The following is a 21,154-nucleotide window of genomic DNA, read 5'->3' on the forward strand; positions in this document are numbered from 1 at the left end:
TAGCAGCATTGTAGTGACTACAATATTACATGCTGAATCTGTGCTTATGAAATATTGCTGAATCAACATATAGCCAAGGGACATCTGAGGCGATATGCTGCACTGACATTAGAAAAGACAGAGAGTTATTTTTTAGTTTCACCTACCTTTTTCCACTTCACAACTCTAGAGCTGGCTACAAACACTGCACATGGGAATTTGATGTTGTGAGGTCTTTAAATGACTCAGGCCCTTGTGCCAACTGAAGGTCTCTCAGTTCCCCTTGCAAAATGAGTGACTCACTCGATATACTGATCAATGAGTTTACTACTGACACCTCTCCCTCTCTGACTGTCCCCTACAGGACTCTAATCCAGTGGTTACTCTTCCACCTATGAGCACCATTCTTAGAAGTGCAGGTCATACCTACTGATGCCTAGAACTTATCACATGTTCTTTTTCACATAAGCTCTTAGGCTGATGCTGATGCTTTTGTGCAAAATGTTTGAATGGAATGTACAAACTCAGTGGATAGCAACCTAATAAAAATCACCTGGGGTCAGAGCTATCATTAATGCTCATTGATATGAACATCACCCTGAGGGTGCAGGTTGTACTGTAGGAGACTGTGCTCTGATTTTGACTATTGAACATAAACAATTGCATTGATACACATTTATGTAACCCAGACACTTATCACCAAATCAACTGAAACTGTAATTTTTCAAGGGCACAGGCAATAAATGCTTCTGAATAGGAAATTGTAACTTAATCATTTGATGTTTCATTTTATATAAGTCAGTATATTCAGGACTTATACAATCTCAATAAACTGAAAAGAGGTCACTCCATCTTATTCCTGTGATTGCATCAGATCTGGAACAACTGTGACCTATTGTGCTTCAGATTCCTCTCATTAACACCAAAGAGAGAATAATACAATGATTCGGATTGATTTGAGTTGATGGTGGAAATAAGCAATTCTTAAATTACCTTTGGAGATTCCCAGTGCCCTTTACAATGTCCAAACATGCTGGTACATGCAAATAATCAAATATTTTTGTCTTTGCCTTCCTTCTCCATTAAATTTAATTAAATAATCAGCCCTTTTTATTTTGTTCTCCAAGGTACTAGATGCTATAGACCTCCCTGACCTATTACATTTTCCTCATATTTTGTGCTTTTATTTAAATAAATCATAGTTCATTCCTTCATCCAAAGGTATTCCTTCATCCAAAGGAATCCCTAACATCAGACATAGGAATAGTCAAAGTCCATTTCTGCATCTTTTACTCCTTTAGAATAATGATTTATAAAATTTGGTTTATATTATTAAAATTATTTAATATTTTAAAATTTAAAATATTAAAAAAAAATTTAAGAAAGAAGTACATAAATGAAAATTTCACTTCCTGCAGTGGATTCTGTATCCTGCAGCTGGCATTAGAAATGAGAAGAAACTTGGACAAACAGACCTAGATTATTGTTAAGATCTTAATTCCCCTTCTTTCTCTTTTCTTTCCCTCCCATCTCCTTCCCTTCCCTTTTCTTCCTACCATTTTAACCTTTTTATATGAGAATTTGGAAATAGGCACAAAAGAGAAAAAAATAGTACAATGATCAATACTGTACTCATTACTCATCTTCAAAAGTTTTCAATATGTATACTTCTTATCCAAGCACAAAACACAGGCATTATACATCTTTAAAAGAAAAGACTTATTTTCCTTATCCTAACCAAAATGCCTTTATCACAGCTAAATATAGAATTCCTTTAAATCACTGGTGATAGTTAATTCAATGTCAATCTGACTGGGCTACAGGTGCCCAGATATTTAGTTCAACGTTGTTTTGGGTGTTTCCGTGAGGATGTCTTTAGATGAGATTAACATTTATATAGGCAGAAAAGCAGACTGCCCTCCTGATGTGAGTAGACCTAAATTAATCATGTGAAGGTCTGAATAGAACAGAAAGTCTGACAGTTTGATAGTCTCCCTCACGCCCAGCCCAGGTAAGAGAGAATTCTTATGACTGATGTCCCACAATGTGGGACATTGGCTTATTTCCTAGTCTATGGATTCCAGCCTAAATGTTGCTTCTTTCTGGGTCTCAAGCTTCTTGGCCTTTGGACAGGAACTCTACCACTGGCTTTCTGAGTCAGACTGGAACTAAGCCATCAGCTTTTCTGGGTCTCCAGATTGCTGATTCATCCTGCAGATCCTGAAACTGTCCTGTTTCCAATTCACATGAGGCAATTCCTTACTACAGACAGAAAGCGAAGCACACTCCTGTTAAAACTTGTAAGTTGAAAAGTTAATGAGCTCCCATTTTGACTCAGGCTTCCACATCTACAAAACAAAAAGCACATAAAAAAATCATCTATTTGGCCTTCCTCATGCAGATGGAGTGAGTGTAAGAGGTAACCTCACATGAGTAAAGAGCTGATAAAGTATCAAAGAGTGAAGAAATGTCTATGTCAATAGCATCATCATCATCTTCCTCCAAGGTAACCTTCCTCCTTTGTGTATTTGAAACCAGAGTCTTAGTCCCAGATACAAAGTGCACTATCAATGCCAAGCTGTGCTGTCTTATTAAAATGAAGCACATGCATTACACAGTCTTGGATCAGAAGTAATTCTGTCAGTTGAACACGTGCTCAAAAGCCGAAAAGATTGACCCTCTCGAGGTCACTGCCTCTGAAACTCACCCAGTACTATTGAGGTAGCTCTGTCCAATGCTGCAGTCCTTTGAGAGAGAGGATGGATTGAACCAAAATGCTGGCAGGCACTGCCCATTGCTGTGTCGCTCATAGCCATAGTCACTGTGGGGGAAAGAGCCAAGATAAACCTTTCAGTAGCTGGAAAATGACTCGGAACAATTCCATGTTAGTCCACAGCCACCTTTTACCCTAGTCAGTCAAAAGGATGTATTCCCTAAATCAATAACTTAAAAATGGAACTTGCCTCTCATAGACTATCTATCAACAATCTATGAAAACTTCCTGCAGAATCGATAATTCCATTTAAGTACCTTTAAGTTAAAATAGTGGATTATGTTCTCATTAGAAAGAATCACTGAATGTAATTAGAAACCAGGCAGTGGTGGAAGCTGGAGCCCTAGACACGACTCCTCCATAGAGTTTAATACAGCCACATGTGGCACAGGCCTCATTACCGGTGATGTCTTTGGGATGTTTTTCCAAGACATCTGGATTTACCGACTAGAGCAGAGCCAGGTTTCCCTGTGCACAAACCATATGTTTTAAAGTCACGGCCAAAAAAATGTCCTTCAGAAGTGTCTAGAGCATCCCTTAGGAAAAGTTTTGTCCCAGGTAGTAATTGCTGCCAGTTGGGACTAACAGCTCTATAGCTTCTCTCTGGTTTGGAAACTGTCTGTCTTCTCTCCCAGTCCTCTCTGCTTGTTTCCAGGGGCCTCTGAGTGGCCTGATATTCTTGGCTTCTGGGAGATGAAACCAGGTACAGAGGATGACAACAAATTGCACCTCTGCATGCACAGACAAATTGCAGGCAGCAATCAGCAAGCATTAGTAGGAATTGGCCCATCTGTGTAATGGAGGTGAGATGCTGGCACATGAGGGGTGGGAAGGAAGACATGGGCTGAGCTCAGGGGCCTGTCTCCAGGCAGCTGGTACTTAGAATTCTGCACAAACCAGCTAGATTTGGTGCTGGTTCAACACAGCATGGGTAGTAAGACTTCAGAATCGCTGCCTCCAGGACACCCAGTGCTCACTTCAGGGAATTACATTAAAAATGCTGGCACATGCCTGGCAAGGTCACCTGGGGCAATGTCCAGGGAACCAAGCTAAAAGGGAACATTCAGTAACAACACTTTTATTACACTGCAGTCAGGTGGAATCACTGAAACCCCAGCCACCAGTAAAAGCCCAACAACGTCACGGTGAGCCTTCCAAAATATTTTCACAAATCATGCAGTTCCCCCAAATCCCATATAACCAGAAAAACCTTACAATGGCCTTGTTTATGATTAATTTTCCTCTTGTCTGAATGCAGTTCAGCTGGTGAGATGAGTGACAGATCCTCATCACAAATGAATGCAAGGATGGGGCCAAGGGATAGGGAAGGAGAGAAGCCTGGTTGCTTTCCTTATCCTGGGTTTCCTCCACTCTGGAGTAGCTTTCAATTGAACATGAAGAACAGGAACAAAATGCTGGTTTATTTTTGAACCTTGCAGAAAATAAACCTAAAGAAGTGTCTCCAGGAGAAACTAGGGAATTGGGGTCTCTCTTCTTACTTATCCTCTTAAATTTTCTACCAGAGAATAAATTTGCTTTCTGAAAACAAATGACTGTTACATAAGGCCAAAGCTAAGCTGGTAGTGTAACATGCTAACTTCCTCTGCAAATCCTCCTTGAATAAAGTGCATGATGGGAAAGAGGTTTGTGATGACTGACTGAAAAACTCATGGTAAGTTTTCTTATAAAGGTATTTCAGGATGTCAGTGCCAAAGTGCAGGACAGGTATAAAATATTTTTTGTCACTTTATTAGTGTTATGTTGCACTGACTACAACAGAAGTCACTGTTGGGGAGGCTCCTGGGGAAGTCCTTGTGAGCTAAAGTCATTGCAGCTCTATTGCCTTGGCTGACCCCAAAGAGATACAGCACTGGTTCTTTTTTTATTATTTATTTTTTGGTTCCAGAGATTGAACTCAGGAAGCCTAACCACTGAGCCACATCCTCAGCCCCTTTATATATATATAATTAGAGACAGGGTCTCACTGAGTTGCTTAGGGATTCACTAAGTTTCTGAGGCTGGCTTTGAACTCACAATCCCCCTGCCTCGGCCTCCCGAGTCACTGGGATCACAGGTGTGCACCACTGTGCCCAGCTGACTTGCCTTATCCATCAATAAAGGGGATAGCTATGGGTGGTTGTCAGACCACCGGAGCACAGTTTTGCCAGGCCTTCCCAGTACTACTCATTCAGGGAACATCTCCAGTGTCCTCCTGTTAGAGAAGGCAAAATTCTTCTAAAATATGATTATACACACACACACACACACTATGTCTCAGTTTGATCACTGATATTTTGATGATCAGGTATTTGACCTGTGATGATTACACAGTTAGAAATAAATTTTTAAAGACCTGGATAAAGCTCTTATCCAGGTCACATTTCAATTGTTCAACATCTACATACCTATTTAGTGATTGTTTTCTCTAAAGTAAAACACACACACACACACAAATGCATAACTATATACAACAGAAATACAGAAGAAGATGAAAATAAATAACATAAAATGTGATAGAGATAATTACAAATGGAATGATTATTTACCATTAATAATTTGTCAACCTTACCTGACCACTAAACACTAAGAATAAAGTGAAGGTACTCATGTTTGGTCCATAAGCAAAGTTTCTGCTTAGCAAATGTTCCAGCAAGAATTCTACAGCACTCTGAGTTTCGTTTAAACCTCTCAAAGTCTCAGTACTTCTCCAGTTTTAACTAGCTTCTTTACCAGTTCAAAGATTCATAATGTCATCAAATCCATCCTGACAGTGAGTTCACAAATGTCTTCCACATCTCTATTAGCTGTATTCAGCTGACCACTGATTGAAAATTTTCAGAGACAGAGAATTTACTGCCTTATAAGACCATCATTTCCTACTGAAAACCCTGGATTCCAGAAAGAATTTATCTAGACTTTATCTTCATACCCTGCAAAGTCCAATTATTGTTTTCAAAGTTGCTGTCCAAAGTAACATAGGATAGATCTAGCTTCTCTTTTTGACCAATGTGTCTATCAACTCTATGAAGATTATTACCAACTATCTTCTTAATCCTCTTTAAATCTAAAGAAATGCCTGGTTTTGTCATCACGTAGGCACATAGCTAGTAACCATGATGTCCCCAAGAGATAATCTTATAAGAATCCGAGGTTTGCCATGAGCCCTACATATATCACTATTATTTCCAATCTAAACTCTCTTCAAGGGCCATGTGTATTTGAAATATAGAATGACTCCATGAAATAATGGTGCCAGCTCACCAGTCAAAATCAGCTTCTGTGCAAACACAGGGTTCAGATTCCATAGCTCCTGCGTATTTTCCTTGCATACACTTCCGCTCGGATTTTCGCTTCTTGTATATCCTCTTGGCTCCCATGATGCATGCTTCCCCCTGTGAGCAGACAACCATCACACACAGCTGGGCACATAGCTTGTATGTTTCCTGTTCCACATTAGGGAAGGTTAGGGAGATATTCACAAACCTTAGGGTAACACAGATTCTGGTGTGGTACTTTTGTGCTAACCACATTTTGGTTTTGATGTCTATCATAATATGTGACTATAAAGATAATCCTAAGAAGTACTGAGAATTTGTCCAATAAATCCCTAACTCTTCATGTGTTTAACAAACTGGTACTGGGGGAGGGTTACATCTTAGTGCTACGGAGGACACACAGATAATTAAGATAGATTATAACTAGTTGGCAAACCAGTAGTAATTAAGTTCAATTCTCCTCTAACAAAAGATTTATACAGTTGGTCATTTATGAGCATACGAAATACGAGTGTTGCTAAGAAATGTAAAGAACCATTTTGTTCCGATTTATTATGCTTCTGCCCACACATCTTTATAGCACTGATTTTATGTTCATCTACCAGACAAACAAGAGAGCTAAATTCAGTGTTTTCCATGAAATAAATAAAAGCTTTGAATATCACAATGCTTATGCATCCCAAAGGGGAAAATAGCAGCAATGGAAGTGAGTGATAATTTTATTGTTGAGCCTCTGAATAGGGAGGGTGTTTCTAGCTAATGCAGCGCCCACTGTCAAACATAGCTTCTTTTGTGCTTCTGAACAACGAGAGCAGAATTGTGTTTAATTGGTTCTAGGCTGTCTTTCCTGAGGCTTCATTACACATCTTCATGCAAATGCATTCCTTAGTCCAGGTTTGGAGCCTACCATGTTTCACTGCCTGAACAAAGTGATGGCTTTGCAATAAGAGCTTCCACTAGATCCTCAGAGAGGCCTGTAGAAATGGCTCCCGCCATAGAAAATTAAAGGGACATTTTCATCCAAGCCTTTTGATGTGAGCTGAATAACTAAGTAAGAGGCCAGGATGTAGGAAAGTTTCCTATTCATAATTCTGTATTCTTATACTTTGAGTACCTTAGAAGGAGGCAAGAAGTACTATGTATTCCCAGGGAATCCAGGAAATGGACAGGAAGGGTTTTTCTGGAACTGCTTAGGGAGCATTACTTTGTTATTTTATGCATTGCCTCTGTCTGAAACGGTAGATAAAATGGAAGATCTTTTCCTCACCCTGCCCCCACTGTATGACATGCTCAGATAAATTAAGTTTGAATCTCAGTGCTGAGTTGGTATTTCATTTTGAGTTGTAAGTCTAAACCAAGCACATTTGAATTTTATCTCATTATATTCTAGCATAATACAACAGAAATAACTTCACAACAAGATATAAATGTTGAGTTTGTTCAATGCTGTGTCATGCAAAATATGTAAGAACGAACGAAAGGAAGAAATGGGCATTTTGGCCTAGAGATCTCCAGTTTCTAAGCCTGAAGGATGAGCTTTCCTTGAGCACCTCTCATGCCCCCTGCCCAGGGCTCAGTCTCAGCTGTCTTCCCCTTACCTGGCTGTGTAGCTGCCAAGGCCTGTAGTCCTCCTCGGCACACCGTCTGTCGAAAATGGACTTATAGTCCACTTTAACCAGCTGCCATTCAGAGCGGTGGCTGAAGTGTCCAAACACTCTACAGGGTTCATGATGATAAAAGTAAACACGATAATCACAATGGCAACAGTATTAACAAGAGCTTGCATTTGTTGTGTTAACTCTGAACCTGGTGTTCACAGGGGTGTCATGTGTTATGCCAGGCACATTATATGGGTCAAAGCTTTTAATTGTCCAAATACATTTATGAAGAGGATACCATTATGGGCTCCTCATTGAAGATGGATAACTTGAGGCTCAAAGAGGTTCGTCCAAACCAAATTCAAGCCACTAATCATGGGAACAGATGGATCTCAGGGTATTTAACTTAAGAGTTCACTTGTATATGTTGTACCACAACAATAATTGAGAAAAATGACATAGAAAACAGTCACAAGAAGTGCATTCTAGGTGGTCCAAGATTATACTTGAAAATTTTAGAGCTAATATACCCGTTTTTTGTTTGTTTGTTTGTTTTCTTTGTTTGTTTCCATGCTATTTGGTGTTTCCACCAGTCCCTAGGGAAGTAGACACCACAGCCAAATGGTTATGGCGTGCTCCTACATTGAACATTCTACTCTCCCTACTCAGAGACTTAGGTGTTTAATGCAGTGATTGAATCAACAATCATATGTGTAGATAAAAGCCAGAAAGTGGATTTTTAGATCAGCTTTTTAAAATTTATGTTCTGCAAATATAAAAACTGAATAAAAGCAAATTATGGAATAAATTGCTAATCTAGCTATGTTTCCCATGAGCAAAAGCATAGCTATTAGGCATATTAAATTTTTCTTGATGTTTTCTATCATTGAAAAAAAGTGCAGTATGGGGTTAGAAAATAAGCCAATTATTTACTTCGATTTTGAAATTTTCAATGATGATAGGATCAACTACTTTGAAACCTTCCTTTTCTGTTTTTCCATGGCCAATTTTCTAGGGGAAGGAAATATCACAGTTTCGTATTCCAAGTTCAAAGCCCATATTTTGAAACCCATAGGCAGCCGAGTCATTAATCAAGTCTTTCACAAATTAATGATGATCACTTTTCAGACAAGAATGAGTGTAAATGCAATTTCACAAGAACAGATTGTTCTCATGGTTTTCCTAATATGCCTCACAATTGGGTTAGGTAAAGAGCCAGAGAAAAATAAAATCCCTCATGGGGTTTTGATCAAATGCTGTGTTCTGACTGAAATAGAAATTATACTTAGACGCCTGAGACTTTCTGCATATACACTCTGCTTATATTAAAATTTTAAATGCATAGTTTTATTTGCTCTTGAAATAATTCCTTCTAATTTCCCTAACTCATTGAATATAGAAAGAAAAGAGCTTTTCTCTTCTGCTACCACCCCCAGTCTGAATCTCCTCAAACCTATCAGAGCCAAGAAAATGATTGCCCACATTTTTTTTCGCCTTTTTGCTAGGGACTCCTGTAGCAGGGGGCACTGACTGTGATAACAACCTCAAACCTAACAGCAGCAAATCAAAGCAGACTCAGCTATAAAACATCTTTCTGGATTTACTCTCCTGTATTAAGGCTGAACCATACCATAGCTTTCCACTTACGTCATGATTAGTGTTTCTTCTCCCGGTTCACCCAGAACCCCATCCACAAAAAGTGGAATAGAAGTGAAACTGTATTTGCTCCAAGATCTCCCTTCATCAAAACTCAACCTAGTGATAGAGGAAAACAACAGTGAAGGATCTCAAGAGAAAATATAAAAAGTCCTTTCTAAGAAAATATACTCTCAACCAAGAAAGGATGCATTTTTAAAGGCAGCTCAGGCATTGTCAAAATGAGCCCTCCTTCCATCTGATTAGGTCTTCTTCATTATATCAAAGGGCACAAATACAGGTAGCCAAACCAGTGGGACTCATGCATTAAGATCCCAATAAGGGAGAATTGTGCAAAATGGGAATAATAAGAGTCTCTGGCTGATTTTTTTTTAACTTAGATATTTTATTAGTCTTTAGACCTCAGTGTGACCCTCTTCAAATCCTCACTGGTATCTAGCAGCATGTGATCCTGAAGATAGATTTCAACAGACCTATCTCTAAATGGCAAATTCCAAAATGTGGCAGGTGTTACATTGTTATAAATCATAGCTCCCCTCATTGAATTAATGGATGAGAACAGAAGGATGGGCCCTTGAGAATGAGAGTGGAGAAGTGTGCCACTCTGAGGGTTACCATCATGGTCTGAATGTGTGTGCCCTCACATATGTTGGTAGTATTAGGAGGTGGATGCTTTGGGAGATGATCAGATCATAAGGGCAGAGCTCTCATGAACAGGGTTAAAGACTTATAAGAGCATCAATAATTGTTTTGCTCATTTCACCAGGTGATAGCACAGCAAGAAGGCACCATTTGGGAACCAGAAAGCAGAGTCCTCACCAGGCACTGAATCTCTCAGTGCCACCTTGATCTTGGACTTTCAGACTCCAGAACTGAGAGCTATTAATTTCTGTTCTTTATGAGTGAACCAGTTTCTGGCATTTTGTTACAGGAGATTTTCTTTTGCTGTCCTTCTCTGTGGATTTCTGTTCCCCAGGCTAAGCCTTGTTTTTTCTTCTGCAGCCTTCTCTTAAGTCATCAAAGTGACAACTTAGAGGGAAAACCAGGCTTTTGATTTCAAACAAGCTCACATGTGAGACATTCGCTTTCAAACACAGAGGAAGAAGCCGACTGGACACCCCTCTGGAAGGTAGACCTTGCACATCCACCAGGGGACGACATACAGGCAAATTGGCAGAATGTCACCTCAAAAAAGGAAGCTTGGGAAGCTTCATGGGAGAAACAGGAGTATGACCATCATAAACGGCTAATCTCTGTGCAGAATGTACGTAACACATTCTGTATTTGAGGAGATGTTATTTAGGACATAACACCAAGTAGTTTAACTACTCAGAGACTGTTAGTAGTGAACATCCTTCTACCTGTGATTGCAATGAGAGAAAAAGGTACTGGTGATGGTTGTGACTATCCCATTTGAAAACCATAATGCAATTCTTCTTTTCAGAACAAAAATCACCCCCCCTTTTATATTTCTACCTTCCCCCTGCCAAAAAATACAGGCAACAATCTTCTTTTAGTGGAGCAAAGGTGTAGATTAAATTCAAGCTCATCTTGACACTTTACTAAGCACAGTCACAGTGTGATAGCCTGATTCCCAGGCCAGTCCTATAGTGCAGAACCAGCAGGTGCATGTCCCCCAGGCAGCAGGTGCCCTTACCAAAGATGTCGAATTGGAAGAGAAGTGTGTTTCATGGCCACCAGGACTCCACCTTGATCTAGGTACAAAACACTGTGCTCTTCTTCAAAGATCTAGATGAGGAAAATGAACACACATGGACACACGTCCACACACACCCACAGTACAGAGAATCAGTTTTCATATGAGAACAAAAATAGATCTCCCTAAATTTAGCGGGGAATAGAGCTAAACAATTTTACCAACATAGGCTACATGTACCATTGGCGTTATGTAAAATGATATTTAGGTATGAAGAAAATGAATTTAAAAACATCTAGTACGTGTTTGTGTTAATATTCTCTTATCATTAGGGTAATATCCATTTATTTTCATTTTTGATGATGTCAGAATATCAGGAAACTGCATATGTATCTCTAGATGGATGGAATCTTAAAGACTGGTTTCTTCAATAGTTTCATTTTTACAGATTAAAAGATTAAGGTTTAGACAGATGTAGTGACTTGCCAAAGACCATGCAAACAGTCCCTGATGGGACCTGGGACTTGTTGTGTTATGGTACCCTGTTCTATCTAATTATTCCAACTTTCCAAGTGTTACCAAAGAAAGGTACTCTTGTTTAATTCACAAAAGTTCCACCAAGTTGCAAGTAGTTCTGATCAAAATGAAATTGTCACGGGGCTGGGGATGTGGCTCAAGCGATAGTGCGCTCGCCTACCATGCATGCAGCCCGGGTTCGATCCTCAGCACCACATACAAACTAAGATGTTGTGTCTGCCAAATACTAAAAAATAAATATTAAAAAAAATTTTCTCTCTCTCTCTCCCACTCTTTCCCTCTCTCTCACTCTTTCTTTAAAAAAAATGAAATTGTCACCTTGGGCACATGTGCTAGTGGGCCTTTCTCAAAATATGAAGCAAATAATTTGAAGTCAAATGGAAACATGAGGCAACATCTCTAAATCCTCTCTACCAGATGTGTGCTATACTTGTAGTCAGATTGCTACAAGAGTCTTGTCGGATGATATACACAAACAGGTTCTTTTGTTCCCCTTGTTTCTTTCTTATACCCAAGACACACACCAGGACCATAGAAGTAGAGATTTCCATGGCTTGTTTAGGGTGTTGGGAGGAAGAAAATAGAATACTGAATCTCTCTTTTCCAGAGGAAGCTTCTTCCTTAAAAAGTCTATGTTTCTGTGTAGCTCTAAGATTTGTTCTCTGAGGTTTCTTATGCAATTTTTTCCCTGCCATTCTTTTCTTAAAATTTGAGAATCCTACAAATTTTCTTCAAATGTTTGAAGTAATAAGTGGCAACTGGACCATCATGTAGATGTTTTTTCCCCTAAAATTCAAAGTAGAGTGCTCTCATTGCCAAGTGTGATTACCTGTGCATTAGATTTTAATTTACAGTGCTAGTTATTGTATGATAATTAAACGTCAGTGGGTTATTAAAACATATTTATTGAAGTGTAACAACCATGCATTAGGCTCATATCTTGTTATGATTGCTAAACCTCATTAACTGCCTGGTTTATAAGCCATGGATATCTAATTTTCATTCAGAAGAAAGGCAGGAAGCATTTAAGCTAAACACATTGGTTTAAAGTGATTCCATTTCTACTTTATCTAACATATGCATCCTGATGGTTATTACTCTGTCTTTTGCACATGAGATTTAAGCATCTCAAAACACCACCTGGGTAATGGCCATTTCTATATCATTTCATTCTTCTCTGTTCTGGCTTCAAGGCAAAGGGAATTTATGGTGGCAACTTGGAATTAGATATACAATCAACCCTTCAAGTTCCAAGTTCCTATTTGATAAATCCACAGGGATTCTGTTTTTCCTTTTTTGGGAAAAATTCCATCAGATCTAATTAAAAAAAAATGTTCACTTATAAATGTTTTTACATCCAGGCCCTAATTAAGAATTATCTTTGTTAAATAACAAAAGAAATGAAATTGCACAAGAATTTGCTAAACTCAAAAGATTTGTTTGAGACTTTTTTAAAATTTATTTTTTAGTTGTAGTTGGACAAAACACCTTTATTTCACTTATTTATTTTTATGTGGTACTGGGGATCAAACCCAGGGTCTCACACATGCAAGGTGAGCGCTCTACAGCTGAACCATAACTCCAGCCTGAGACTTTTATTTAAAAAAAAACCACGTAGTATGTTTTAGGATTCATGTGTAGCATGTACCACTGCTAAATAAGTTCCTAGACTTGAACCAAATTGAACAATTTTTATGCTATTTAAACTTCTGCAATACAACCCAGGGCCTTTTCTTACCTGCCTCCAAGTGTTCCCTGCATCTGAAGAGACAAACATACTGATGTCGTTGTCTGACAGTTCAGAACCTATATTACCTAGAAAGAGCACATCACCATTAGTGAAAAGAACTTTCCACAAAAACTAACAATGGCCTAGATCAGCAGTCTGCATGGCCTGAGAAGGATTTTGACTGCAAGCATTTTGTCCAAGCAGGGGTTTTCAACATACTTGCTTCAGGGTTAATGGTTTAGGTGCCTTTGAAAATATTTCTAGCCTGCTCATTAAATTCCAACCACGGATATTTAGCTTCTTAAAATCAGCACCATCTACAGCAGCAAGCAAAGGAGACAAGCTTCTTACCTGAAGCAACTATGATGCTTGGAGCTGTGTCTCTGCTGGCAATGATTCCTGATGTGTAGGGATTCTCAGAGACTTTCAGGTGAAGGTGTAGTGAGCAATAGGGCTACACAGGGAAGAAATGAGGGTCATAACAGCACAAAAGCTAATGGTCACCTAAAGCCCCGATTCAGAGCATTCATGCATCCATCTGTCTGTCCATCCCATCAGCCCATCTATCTTTCCCCATCCCTGTGTCCTCTTACCACCCATTCGTCCACCCAACTACCACCTTGCATTCCACAAATATCTAGTGTCTACTAAGTGTAAGACAATTGCCAAGTTTGCAAGAATAGAAAGCTCCTTCACTGTAGGTGTAATTTGCTGATATAAGTGCCAACTTGGTAATTTGATGAGTATTTAAGTATCATATACATAAAACTCTAGAGGAAGTTTATGACAGGGTCGCAAAGCCTCAAATTTGGTCATTTGAGAGTTTACAATTCAAGTAGAAAACATGAGATCTTTCTATTTATTACTATAAAGATAGAGTATTTTAACAGCCATAAGATAAATACAGACAACACATTATATGAGATTCTAGAAAGTGAGGAGGCACAGTCCAACTTTGGATTGGGCAGGGGGAGTTCCTAGGAGAAAATGGTGGATGAGTAGGCTTTGAACTGTGGGCAAGATGTTCAGACATGGGGAACATCAATAACAAAGCAGAAGAGTTGCAGGGTATAGCCAGGTATGATTAAGAGGAGAAATGAAATCTGGAGCCAGAAACGGTTGAGTCAGGCCAGGAGAACTTTGAAAAAGTCAGCTGGCATCTTTTAGTCATTCTTCAGTTGAGATCCCAATCTTAGTTGGGAAAAGACTGTGTGACATGTACCCCTGTCCTAACATTCTCCAAGCAACAGACACAATGTCTCTATTAAAATTCCAAAGTTGGCCTGCACCTCCTTACCTTCTAGAATCCATTTTATTCAATACAGTAGTCATACTTGTAGACAAAATGCATTAGTAACAAAAATTTAAATGAAAATATGAGGGGTTTGTTTATATATATCTGAAAACCTTGATCAAGTTCCCTGATTAAGATATCAACAGCTTTCCAAAAAAAAGAAAAAAGAGGATAATAAATCTTCTACGAATTTTGTTTAAAATAGTCCTTGCACTGAGTTGTCAAAAAATACAAGTTTGTGTTTGAACCCATATTTTTTTTTTCATCTCCCAGGAAGATTACTTTCTAATCTTATCGACTTGAGTCTTTGGAATCACCAATGTATCTCTGTTATTACTTTTATTCTGCTCTGTAAGTCTCAGTCAACAGATATTCAGAGGACTACAGAGATACAATGATTAAATTTATATAGGATGGAGTAAATGATGAGCTAAAAATGAAACTCAGGAATAAAAGTAACCAAAATACTGGCAAAATAAAACTGCAGATAGTACAAGAGTGTTTTCCTCACTGTCAACACAGAAAGTAAAACTCCCAAGAAACAATCAATTGGTTTTGTATGAAAATTGCATGTAAAAGTTTCGTTTCAAACAACATTTCACTTTATAATGCTCTGTAAAAGTAAGAATGATAGCCCCTCTAAAAAGGAACACCAGAGTCATGTATCTGGCATCTTTTTGTCCAAGAGGAAGACTAGAATAGATACTGCTAAATGCTGTAGGATGTCCCAGGTCAGTATTGCCCAATGCTCAGCCAACATTAAGACAGGATAGAGTGGGGGCATTAATCATATTCTCCATGAACATTTTCCTGACAACTGCAGCTTATCAGAAAGAGCCTCCCCTTCTCTGATAAACTACAATTTATTTTATGATGCACAATCCTGAGTAACCTATTTCAGGTATGGTACAGTTTTATCTCCCAAAGAGACACTCTACAAATGAAGAGAGCACGTCAACTGCTTATTTGCATCTTCTGTGGAATTGTGCATAGAATCCATTAAAAAAGATGAATCAATAAAAGGATGTAATATCAAGTACTGCATTTTTTTTTATTGGGGCACGAAAGACATTGATTAGCTATTCTACTCAGAACAATGCCAGAGGTACATGGAATTGATCACAAATCATACAATCTGAGTAATGTGACCATTTCCATGGCATCCCAAGAAGCATACTGGAGTTGGGCATCATAAATAGACATCTAGGCTTAATGCAAAGCCGCCTGCACCTTCTAAGAGTGTAGAAAATTCCTGCAGTGGGGAATACCCAGCTTGCAATCTTGAGCCAGCTGCTGTCACAGCTGGAAGACTGTGAAGCTCAGTTGCCACTTGAGCCAAGGATTATTTGGTGTGGGAAACTTGCCATTACAAAGGAAACAGGACGTTTTCAATTGGCTGCTCTGTTGCTATGGTGTTCAGCCAACCAAGACATATTGATTGGAGAGGAAAAGACACCAGTTTGCACAGTAGCAGCAACATTAGAAATGATCTTTTGGGTGCATATTTTCTCCACTCTCACATTTGTGGTACTGGATTGCCCCCAGCTGGTACATGGAGAATATTCTGTGGTTTTCTTTTTCCCCCTTTCTTTCATATTATTTTTCAAAGCATTTACATAGTCTACCCAAATATGTGAAGAAAAACAATGTTAAGTGATTCATTGTCACTTTTTAATTTAAACTTCTGTACCTGCTTTGGACATCTGTCAAAAAGTTAAAAGTCACCAAAGTTAAAACTAATTGAGAGATTTTATTATAATGATGAACAAGTGACTCCAAGTTCCTGCAGGACACAAGACCAGGCTCTGGGATTCATATGAACAGTTTACCATGCAGAGACACTTTCCCCAACAGCAACCTCCCCCAGCCCTCAGTCCTGGGGATTAAACCTAGGCTTTCACAGAAGATAGACAAGGTCTCTGCCACTGAGCTACATCCCCATCTATTTTTACATTTTATTTTGAGACAACAGTCTCACTAAATTGCCCAGGATGGTCTTGAACTTGCAATCATCCTGCCACAGACTGCAGGGTAGATGGGATTACATGTGCAGGCCACCATGTCCTTCTGTTTCCTGCCTTCTTTTACAAAGTTAGCAAGCAGGCCCTGTACACCTACCTACCCTATGCTAATGGTCACAGATGTTGCTTCTATATTTCCAGGGTTGTCTCAAATGCAACAGAGTCAAAGCACAGCTTGCTCCAAAGCAGTTCTCTGTATCTCTTCTATTTCCACATTTTAAAAAAATAAAATGAAAGAGAGATCAATAGAGCAGAGAAAAGGGATGAGAGAGGGGGTATAGAGGAGGAAATACCAGAAATAGTGGGAAATAATATTGTCCAAATTATGTTGTTATATCTTGCGCATGTACAAAGAGTAACGACAAATCCCACCACTATGTACAACTATAATGCACCAATAAAAAGTGTGAAAAAAGAAAAATATGCAAAAACTTTGAAAAAAACTACAGAAATGCACACTGAAACCACCAATGACCTGGCAGCTGATTTACACAGGATGGAGGAACCAGTCACAAGCCTGACTTGCACATATGCATGAGTCATGGCACATCATCAATTGGTCAATTCTAGGAACAACTGGATCCTTAGTCTTTAATCTTTTCAGGGTCAGGTATAATGTTTGAAAATCTGATACAAATTAAGGATCACATAAAAGCACAAGGACAAGCACACAGCTTCCATTCAATTTCAGGGAGCTCACAAACCCTGAAAGCCCATCGGTGGACTTCTAGGTTCTAACGACCTTTCTTCTTTTATGTTTTATTTTAACTGACAAGATAGTTTGGCCATGGCAAGTATTCCATAAATGTCTGCTAGATTTAATTGAACCATGACTAGTTTTTCACCTCAAATACTGATCATTTACTTCTCCTGTCTAATGGAAGCATTGTGCCCTTTGATGGACATCTCCCCATTCATCCACCATCTGTCCTCTGCTCCTCAGAGTCTGAGTGTTTCAGCTTCCACATATAAATTAGAACATGTGGTAATTGTCTTTTTGTACCTGGATTATTTCACTTAGCATAATGTTTTCCAGGTGAATCATTAATTATCTACCCTGTTTTAGGCACTCTCACGGCCAATGGGGAATTACCAAATGATAAAAGACATTATGATATAAACAAACTTAACAAATGGTTAGAGAGTATTTGAGAGTCAACCAGCTTAAATTTTTTTTTCCTTCCAACCTCTATAACAGCCTTTAGATACTATCTTCACAGTGCATTTTCCCCCAAACTACTGATCTGAATATTATACTGAAAGGACTGATCAGAATTTCATAAATAACAAGGCAGCAAGCAAATTCCCAAATACCTATAACCACCTCACCCCAATACACCCATGTATGTGTAGTTTCTGACTCTGAATTGGAGCTAGGACTCATTAGCTCTTCAGTAAAGATTTAATAGCAAAGACGAAGGAGGCCCTCAGACAATGGGCTGGGTGTGGGGTGTTCGGTTCTATTCCAAACCAGCACCACATGTGGTGTCACACACAGCGCAGTGAGGTGGAAAGCACAGTCATGAATCTCTTGGGGCAACTGCCTGCTCAGTTCCAGTAAAATACTGCCAAAAGAATCCATAAAGAAGTCAGGGCCCCTCTGCATGAAACACTGCACCTTCCCCAGGGGACCAAGGATTTGTCACAGGCTCAGTTCAGCTCACATCCTGCCTCTTGGGAGCCCGATCCCGGGGCTTCGAGGCCAGTGGACCATGACCTATAATACCCTACCTAATTGTACAATGCAGTCTTCAAAGGAAAGAAATCCCAGCTGAGTCCTTCAAGCAATCCATCTGAAAGTCCTAAAAATACAGCCCCAAATTACCCTGGATGTCTTATTTCTATAGAATGCATTTTCCCAGGAACATTCCATTTGGGGCTGTAATTCTGAACTTGTTCCACATTTGTAACAGCCCTGCTGGAAAAAATCTCCTTTCTAATCACTAGGCTGTGCTTTCGGTGACACTGTCACTTTCCAAGTCCTCACAATCTAAAATCACTTTTTATCTCCTCTCTGCCAACCAGCTCCTGAGCCTAAAGAAGGTTTTTAACAGTCTGGGTCTCCTGTAGCTCAAAGATTTTCCTTCCTATTTTGTGGCCTTTGGCAGATTTTTAAAAAATGATTTTGGTCTCTCCTCCCCACCCCTTTGACATTTTACCTTCCTCAGTCAAGCTACCTGTTTTTTAAGCGTCCATGTTGAAAATGCAGTAAGCAACAGGGTTAATGAAGGAGGAAGGATAAAGGACTCCTGGGTACCACACATCTCCATCACAGTAATTCATCTCCCCTCAATCTTAATGAGGATTGTGATTTTGTTAACTTTGAAGCCAACTTGAGCCCATGAGCTTCAGGAGATGGATGTTACAACAAATCCTTCTTTGTCATCATCCAAGGGAACACATGACTTCCACTGGAGTCCAAATGTGAAACTCAAACAACACTCTCAAGTATACTCCAAGCATAACTCCCTAACACGGTATGGATGTTGAGCACCTGCCCTGTGACAGATATGATTCTTGGAGCTGATCTTTGAATGGCCAGAAAGACAGGCACAGTCCCATATTCATGAAGCAGTTAACAGGGGGAGGTGGATGAGAAAGTCAATGGATATATGTGCTGATTTCAGATAGAGTAGAGGTCATGGGAAAAAAAAAAGAATTAGGATGAATATAACTTTACTGGATTCTCAAGAAAGCTGTTTGAGAAGTAGGAACCTGAATGCCAAGAAAAAGCATAATTAATGGAAGGACATTTTTTAAAAAATAATAAGAGGGCTGGGGATGTGGCTCAAGTGGTAGCGCGCTCACCTGGCATGCGTGCGGCCCGGGTTCGATCCTCAGCACCACATACCAACAAAGATGTTGTGTCCCCCGAGAACTAAAAAATAAATATTAAAAATGCTCTCTCTCTCTCTCTCTATCTCTCTTTCTCTCCTCTCTCACTCTCTCTTTAAAAAAAAAATAAGAAGAAGAAATTCAAATACTCCAAGACATAAATGAATACATTATATTTATTCATGGTGTGAAAAGAACTCACGCCTCTGAACCAGGGCTTCTGTGTAAGGAAGGTGGAGCTAGAGGTTAGAGATCAGGGAGAAGTAGACAGAGGCCAGATCACATGGGACCTGTCAGTCATGAGAAGGAATTTGAACTAGAAAACCATTTGAATGCTGAAGTTAATGAGAGAGATGATGTGGATTTTCAAAAGTTTAAATTGATAACATTTTATGAAATTTGAGAAAAGAGAAATCTATTTTAATATAAGAAAGAAGAGTGGTTTTTCTAGGGGTGGGAGTGTGATTCTAATTGAAAAAGAGCCCAGATGGATTTTTAGGGTGATGGAAATATCCCACCTTGATTGTGATAGTAGGTATATACATTTGTCAAACTTCATCAAAGTATTCTCTTAAAGTAGTTGCTTTTTATCACTCTGTTTTGCTTCAATAAAGTTGATTTTAAAACAAAAAGTTTGCTTTGGCTATTGTGTGGAGAATGGATTGCCAGATAGAAATGGGGATAGAAAGTTAGGATCCAGCACTGTGGGTCTGGTGACACATGCTTGTGGCTTGGATTAGGATGGTCCCAGCAGGGTAGGGAAGGAACTAATAGTGTAAGTTTATTTTGGAGGCACAGCAATGAGACTTCATGATTCTGGGTTAGGGTGAAGCAGGGAACACTTTGCTGTTGGGTTTGAATCACTTTTATTATTTTATTATTACTAGTATTAATTAATTTCTTTTTTTTTTAGTGCTGAAAATAAAACCCAGAAGTGCTTTGTACATACCAGGAAAGTGTTCTACCACTGAGCCAAAAAACTAAGAGCCATTCTATTTTTTTAATATGTTTTTAGTTGTAGATGAACACACAGTATATTTATTTATTTTTATATAGTGCTGAGGATCAAACGCAGTACCTCACACATGCAAGGCAAGCACTTTACCACTGAGCTACAGCCCCAGCCTTCTAAGAGCCATTTTTTAATGACCCATTTATGAGGCTGAAGAGCCTATAAACCATGTCACATGGTTTATTCTCTCTCATAGGCTCACTCTCATTCTCTGCAAAGTACCTGGTGGGAATGGAAGACCGTATTAAGATACTGGTACATTCAATGCATTTGTGACTAAATATCACAATATTCCAACTTACAATAGCTTAGCTAGGAAGATGGACTTGTTTGGGGTTTTTGTTGCTGTTGTTTGTTTGTTTGTTTTCATGCCACGTGACTGTGCCTTGCATAGTATAGGCATTCAATAAATCGCTATTATATTTACTTAGTCTGTCAACGGCTTTGTGCATTCACTATAACAAATGGCTGTTTTTCTCCCAGTTGCCAGTAATAAGGATGGAAGCTGAGTGGGAGGCTGAATTTTAGACTGCTTCCCTGATGCACAGTGACAACTGTGATATCCTCTGCAACTAATAAGGTCAAGCTCTAGCTGCTGGCGTCTTCTCGAGTAGGAGGGTGACCCACCTACTGCTGTGCAGGATGAACCTGCTAAGTGACCATCCAGGCTTTGTAGGATGGAAGAAGCAAGCCGAGGGAGGATAACATCAAAGTCGGGTTTGTGCAGAGTGTGAACAAGGATAGACGGGCAGGAAGATGACAGGCTGAATATATACGCACCATGCACC

The 21,154-nt window shown here is 39.2% G+C and overlaps 1 protein-coding gene across 4 annotated transcripts in view; it reads right to left on the reverse strand.

The window, feature by feature from the left end:
* Sorcs1 (sortilin related VPS10 domain containing receptor 1) overlaps positions 1–21,154 on the reverse strand; it is a 477,578-nt gene that overhangs the window by 75,787 nt on the left and 380,637 nt on the right. For all 4 annotated transcript variants that reach the window (XM_077798467.1, XM_077798468.1, XM_077798470.1 and 1 more), the window contains exons 11-17: positions 13,556–13,658; positions 13,214–13,290; positions 10,939–11,030; positions 9,273–9,380; positions 7,626–7,743; positions 6,014–6,144; positions 2,687–2,800 (exon numbers count right to left, since the gene is read on the reverse strand). In XM_077798467.1, coding sequence (XP_077654593.1) covers positions 2,687–2,800; positions 6,014–6,144; positions 7,626–7,743; positions 9,273–9,380; positions 10,939–11,030; positions 13,214–13,290; positions 13,556–13,658 — 743 coding nt within the window. The remainder of the gene's footprint in view (positions 1–2,686; positions 2,801–6,013; positions 6,145–7,625; positions 7,744–9,272; positions 9,381–10,938; positions 11,031–13,213; positions 13,291–13,555; positions 13,659–21,154) is intronic.

Source organism: Urocitellus parryii, chromosome 5 (genome assembly GCF_045843805.1).
Source record: "Urocitellus parryii isolate mUroPar1 chromosome 5, mUroPar1.hap1, whole genome shotgun sequence".
Classification (NCBI taxonomy): domain Eukaryota; kingdom Metazoa; phylum Chordata; class Mammalia; order Rodentia; family Sciuridae; genus Urocitellus; species Urocitellus parryii.